Source organism: Papaver somniferum, chromosome 10 (assembly GCF_003573695.1).
Source record: "Papaver somniferum cultivar HN1 chromosome 10, ASM357369v1, whole genome shotgun sequence".
Taxonomy (NCBI): domain Eukaryota; kingdom Viridiplantae; phylum Streptophyta; class Magnoliopsida; order Ranunculales; family Papaveraceae; genus Papaver; species Papaver somniferum.
The window spans coordinates 67,293,028-67,299,044 of record NC_039367.1 but is presented as its reverse complement, the minus strand read 5'-3'; the positions used below and the strand labels follow the sequence as shown (position 1 = coordinate 67,299,044).

At 37.3% G+C, this 6,017-nt stretch overlaps 2 protein-coding genes across 2 annotated transcripts; both read right to left on the bottom strand.

Moving 5' to 3' along the window:
* Positions 1-369: 369 nt before the first annotated feature.
* Positions 370-807, bottom strand: LOC113315746. The gene has a single exon (XM_026564003.1). It carries the CDS (start codon positions 805-807, stop codon positions 370-372), a length of 438 nt encoding a protein of 145 aa, XP_026419788.1.
* A 768-nt stretch (positions 808-1,575) lies between these two features.
* On the bottom strand, positions 1,576-6,004 carry LOC113318641. The gene is made up of 9 exons (XM_026566833.1): positions 5,397-6,004; positions 4,192-4,605; positions 3,804-4,020; positions 3,556-3,665; positions 3,270-3,469; positions 2,996-3,099; positions 2,590-2,777; positions 2,263-2,462; positions 1,576-2,083 (listed from the first exon to the last, which is right to left on the bottom strand). Exons 1-9 carry the CDS (start codon positions 5,662-5,664, stop codon positions 1,835-1,837), a joined length of 1,950 nt encoding a protein of 649 aa, XP_026422618.1. The 5' UTR covers positions 5,665-6,004; the 3' UTR covers positions 1,576-1,834.
* Between the last annotated feature and the right edge of the window lie 13 nt (positions 6,005-6,017).

The following is a 6,017-nucleotide window of genomic DNA, read 5'->3' as shown; positions in this document are numbered from 1 at the left end:
TCATACTACATGATGGATAAAAAGTTATCTTCTGCCAACAAAGAACTCATGTTGGAATCAAACCAATAGAGTTTGAGGTAACAGAAGTTCCATAATCACTCTGGCTGGATACTTGGCATTGGCAAAGAGTCCATTTTTGGAGCTTGTAATAATAGGAATGCGAGATATCTCATGTATATTTTCTGCACAAAGCACTTCCTAAAAATTGCAATTGTAGACTTGAGAATGACATTGTATATTCTAAAACGGAGAAAGAGCAGAGCTCACTTTAGTAGAGCTGTAATGTAGTGGTTTGAAAATTGAAACCAGAAATTCTTCCTTCTTTATTATCCTTGTGATAAAATACAAAGTTTCTTACTGATTAACAAACTAGTCATATTTTTCTCTCCAAGTATAAATTTGAAAGAAAACCCATGAAAAAGCCATCAGAAAGTCTCCAATAACTTGCTTAGGCCAATGTGAAGCAAGAATTTCAACTTCTCTCTCAAAGAAAATCCTCCACAGAGCTACTAAAATATGAACAAGAACGCATCCGTTAGCAAAAAAGCTCTGAAACTCTTTGTCTCTAATGAAGGAAACCATGAATAAAAGAAGCCCAATTATGCAAAGAAGTAATCCAGCAAATGAATCTGAAGTTTGAATTAAGAGTTGATCATGTGGTGTTGATCCTAAGAGTTTGATAGCTGTTTCACTTCCATGACCAATTATAGAGATCTCATTGAGGTAAAATATCATCAAAGAACCACACGAAAAAGATATTATAGAGTGAAGAAGACAGATCATGAAAAACCCCGATGATGATGCCATCAATTGAAGATTCAAAACTTACTTCATATAACTAAAAACTACCCATTATTTTTCTCACAAAATTTTTAGATTGCAACTGCTGCTGAAAATGTATATGTTGAGATATATCTGAAGTAAAGTTGTGTGTTATATATGCCAGGAATCCGAATATGAAACCCAAATGACAGAGAGATCACGTGGTGGAGTGAAGAAATTAGAAGGTTTTTGATAGATTTCATAATAAACTGAACTCTGTGATTTTTTATGCGCAAGTTGGCGTTGGCATTGGTAAAGGAAGCATGGGTTGTGTAAGATGTTGCAGTTTTATTTATACAGTACCATTGGGTTATGGCAATTCAATGAAACGCTTTTCTATGCGGAAAGAAATAGAACGTGAGAGAGAGAAAGTGATCACATAGAGTCAGAGACGAAGTTTTGTTCTGTAACTTTTTGTTTACAAGGCAGAAAACGGGTTCTTGGTAAAAGCGAATTCCACTGAAAAATAGAAAGTGACAGAGATGATTATGGGGTTTGGAGCTGAAACTCGATGAAGAAAGGGAATGCCGAATGCCACAATATACTGGCTAATTCTCATTGGCTTTTCTGTGCAAATTTTTCGATCAATCAAGAAAGCTACCACTTTTGATCATCACAGATCTAGCAAGAAAAGAACTACTTGTATAGTCTGCAAAAAGGCAGACCAAATGACCCATCATTCAGGCTTTTGGTAAGTTAGAAACAGTATTTAAGTTCAGTCTTTTTTCGAGGTGAATGTGTGAAGGAGGTTAGAGAATGAAGGACTAATATAATGATTTATTTAGAAATTAAATTATTTACAGCAGCAATGAATAATAGGTAATGTTACAAAGAAAAAGGCAAAAAATAAAAATCCAGCAAAATTGTTCCGTCATAAACCTCTCTTCTCTACACTCATCTGCTCAAATTTTCCTTCCCATGAGATGAATACTTCTGAATGCATGGGAAGAATAAAAATGAAGAAAAACTATTTTGACAACATCTAAAATGAAGTGTTTGTGTCCCTCTGCTGTTATTGTGTTGCAGTTTTGGGACTGCGACGTCTGGAACCAGATCTTCTATCCCTTCCCCGCCTTCTGCCACCAATCTTTGTGGACACCTCTGTAACCATATCTGGTGATGGTATATTGCTCGACAAATCATTAGTCTTATCCAATGGAGGTGGGAGTGGGAGTGGGGGTGGGGGTGAAGGTAATGGTGGAGGATGAACAACAATCGCAGTCGGTGGAGCCATGTGCTCTAGCAAATCTCTATGATATGCCTGCACAATTGCAACAAAGGAAAATACAAGATAGTGCAGATTTTAGTCATTCTGGCAGAACTTTGAAACACTGATGCATGTAAGAGGTTGATAGCATTTGGTGAACAAATTGGCAGATTCTTCTCTTGAAAAAAAAAAGAAAAGAAAAGAAAAAGAGAAGAGGAAATGAATGGAATTACCTGAATCACAAAGTTACGTCTTTCGCAATCAAGAAACATGTTCAAACCCAAGTCAACTTTTGACATAATCTTGTCTCTCACAGTAGAGAAACTGATCTGGTCTCTAGAAGTGAAACGATCGACTTCGTTGAACCATAAACAAGTAAACAAGTTGGTTATGTGAATGTGTTCCCTAATGATCACACATCCTTCAGGAACATCTGTAGAAGCGCATAGTTGGATCCAAAATTGAAAGGGAAAGAAGATCATATTAACAAATTATGATTCATAATTTTGATTACTGTTACTAGTAAAGAAGTATAAGTGGTTAAGAAATGTTTTACCCACCACTTGTGATTGGAAGCTTTGCCTCAGAATAATGAGTCAAACCCTCTCTCCTGTAAAATTCAACCTGGAAATCAATGGATGCATTGTCATATTTTCCAGCAGCTTTATTGGCTTCTGCTTCCGCAAACACATCAAATCGTCTATAATGCCTAGAGATAGCAAAACTGGCATTCTTACGCCACAAGAACCTGAAAGAACAGATGGATAACAACATCCAAGTTTGTACATTTAGTTTAGATATTACAAATATTGGCTGCAATACTACAGCTAATGCATGGATAGCTGCAGCACATTCAGTAACAGAACTTTGCATTGCAGTAGCGCTACAATAAAATCAGAGGTCAACACCAACATCTGAGTTCTCCACATTTATCATGAGAATATGAGATAAAGAAGGAAAATGTACCTTTCGAGGAGTTGGTAAGGATCGACCACAAGCTCTAGCTTTCCGTCAACCCAAAGAGAATACCGCACATTAGGAAAAATCCTATGTAACAGAAGCTTAGGAACCTGCCACGAGTATTTCATCCCAGAGTAAAACCATCAGAAGAATAAAATGCTGCACCAGGTAATGTTCAAAGGAGAGGACTGTTCTTCTAGTAATGTTTCTAGATAACTCTCAAATACTATTACTTCCAGAATCGGAAAAGAAACAATTACAGAAGTGAAAGTTCGCTTACTTTTCCGTTTCTTCTTGCATCAGAGTAAGGAAGATTATGCACGACAATAATTCTCCATAGGCCAACCTTATTTTGGCCATCCAGGTTACTTGAATTTTTCATGTAAGCCTCTGTTTCTTGGTCCACAAACATATAGAAGCATACATCTTTCTTTGTGGTTTCACTCATATTCTTCGGTTGTTGTAATACATCATAGTTTCCTGCTCAGTAACATGGATGTCATAAAAGTGAAAGCCATAGAAATACATTACATAAATGATTAGAGAAGTTTGAAAGCTCATTATACCAAATATGGCTGATGCAACAACAACTCCGCGGCACTGTTCCATCTCACGGAGGTCAGCATCATCGATGTCAAATCCAGTCTGGCGACCAGGTCGTGTTCCTTTGACAAACCTAATCAACAAAAACACAAAAACATCAAGATCTGGTAACTGGTACATGAAAAACACAGACGAAAAGAATTATGTAGAATGACATTATGAGGAGACTAATTAAGGAGTATTGAAAATATCAAAATAAAACACATCATACCCGCAGTGCACATTCATTGATTCCGTTATCTCAAAAGAATCAGTTCTCTGCTGTAAAGAAGGAAACCCACCAAACTCGGAGCCTCCAGATGGAAATGGTTCAGTTCTTATTGGCTTTTCCTCGTAAACATAAGTTAAATTCTGTACAGGAGAAGAGGATGGGAGACTCGGCATACTAGCTATGGCCTGCTCAACCGGAAGATAACATACTGGACATGCTGAATGAGAATAGACATGACAAAAGTTTATTACCAATGTAGCAGTAAAGTAGTAACAACAGAGAAAGGGCGGTTATAGAAATATAAACAATAATAACATGCAAATATTGGTAAGTGCAATCACTTAATGATTTTGCTTTCAATATTTAGCATTACAGAATTCAAACTTACGTCGTGGACCGGTCCGTTTCTTGTCAGCAGGAGGGGGAGGAAGTGTAAACTTTTCACATGGATGACCTGGCGGAAGGGCAACAACAGCAGATGTGCGAGAAAGAGGTGGAGGAGAATTAGGAGGGGGAGGAGGAGGGAAAAGGGAAGGAGGAGGGGGAGGGGAAGGAGGAGGCGGAGGCGGAGGAGAAGGAGGGGGCGGAGAGGTAGGAGGAGAAAAAGTTGGTGCAGACGTAGCTTTAATTTCCCTACTTACTGGCACATTATTTGGTTCAGTAGAGTTACTATCCTTTATGTCTTCTTTTTCCCCATGGGAAGAATCGGTATCGTTTGAAGGCATGAAACCACCAGGAGTATTTCCTTGGATATGTATAGTTGACCTACTGCTTGAATCAGGGCCTTCTGGTATATCTTCATCTGAAATGAACCATAATATACATCACTCTCTCAATAAATCAGTTCAAGTGTAAAGTATACATAATGGATACATTGTGCAAGCAATTGGGGAAAATAGAGGAAATATTCGATGAATGTACATGTCTGGCCAAACGAAACATCCTGCAAGACTGACTACAAAGGAAAGACGCTGAAATAAGCTGATACCTACAACTGATATGTCTGCATGTAGAATGTAAGTCACTGCTAAATTAGATGATCATAACTACGAAAAAGAGCAAGGACTATAACAATTAGTACTTACGCAGGATTGGAACAATAGTCAGTGAGCCCTGAAATCTGAAGACACAAAACTCTCATCCAACTGAAAGCCAAATCTGCCGAACTATTCAGTTACATCTGGCTATGATTTGAACTTTGAACCTCTCTTTAGAAAATAAATAATTTCGTACTCATTGGGGGGGCATCGATAAAGCAAGAGCCACTACACATACCCCTACATGTTTAGGGTCTCATTGCCATTTCCCTAACGCAAGTTAAGAGGATGGGCCAAACAGGTAGAAACAGGCTTGAGTTTGTCACTGTGGTACACATGGTTTGTGAAGTTTTCTTATAACTTTGAAATAATTCATTCATTGTCAACTCAATAAAAACAAGTTTTTCATCATTGTAATCCTTGATGCTAGTTCTCAGTTGGAAAAACAGAACTAACCTTAGCCCACATCTGATGCCAACAATAATAAGTAGGAAATTATAAACCAAAGTTAAAATTGCAGTAATAAAAGGACAAAGAAAGAGATAAAGTATCAAACCTTTATTAACAGCAGATAATACAGACATGAAAACCACAACAGAAACAACGACTAGGAGAAGCATTCCAACCCTCCTTCGTCCAGCAAATTTACAGATCCGATGAAGAAACCTTTCCTTCTCTCTAGAAGCAGATAACAGCATCTTTCCTTGTTTCCGTGGAACTGGTGTGGTTTGAATTGGCAGCAACGCAACACTATTCTGAAGTTGTTGTTGTTGTTGCAGTGATCCATAACTTGATGTACGCTGCCCCAATGACCCTCCAGTCATTGTCCTTCCAAACCAATTGGTTTCCCTTTCATCTCCCTTCTACTTGTATCAATTAACTCTCTTGTTTCCAAATCCCTCCAAATTAATAAATCTTTCTGAAACTTAACCAAACTCTGAGTCCCAATCCAAAACCAATAGACTATCCTATTTCTATTCCAAATCAAAAATTCTAATCCTATCACTATAAGATCAAATTTCTAATTCGTTTCAAATAGAAATCCAACCTAATAATAAATGTATATGTATATATAAACAAATAATAACTTGCTTTCAGTATTAAATCTCTTTCAACTGTAAATATAGGTAATACTAAATCTATAATTAATAATACAAATCTGGAATGGCTTAAAAAA

Bases quoted from the DNA above. Each gene is read 5' to 3' on its own strand.
- LOC113318641 (XM_026566833.1), bottom strand. From the start codon at position 5,664: ATGACTGGAGGGTCATTGGGGCAGCGTACATCAAGTTATGGATCACTG. The intron at 3,470-3,555 runs GTATAATGAGCT...GTTACTGAGCAG, and splicing joins TGTTGCATCAGCCATATTTG to GAAACTATGATGTATTACAA. The intron at 2,778-2,995 runs GTACATTTTCCT...CTGTTCTTTCAG, and splicing joins CCTTACCAACTCCTCGAAAG to GTTCTTGTGGCGTAAGAATG.
- LOC113315746 (XM_026564003.1), bottom strand. From the start codon at position 807: ATGGCATCATCATCGGGGTTTTTCATGATCTGTCTTCTTCACTCTATA.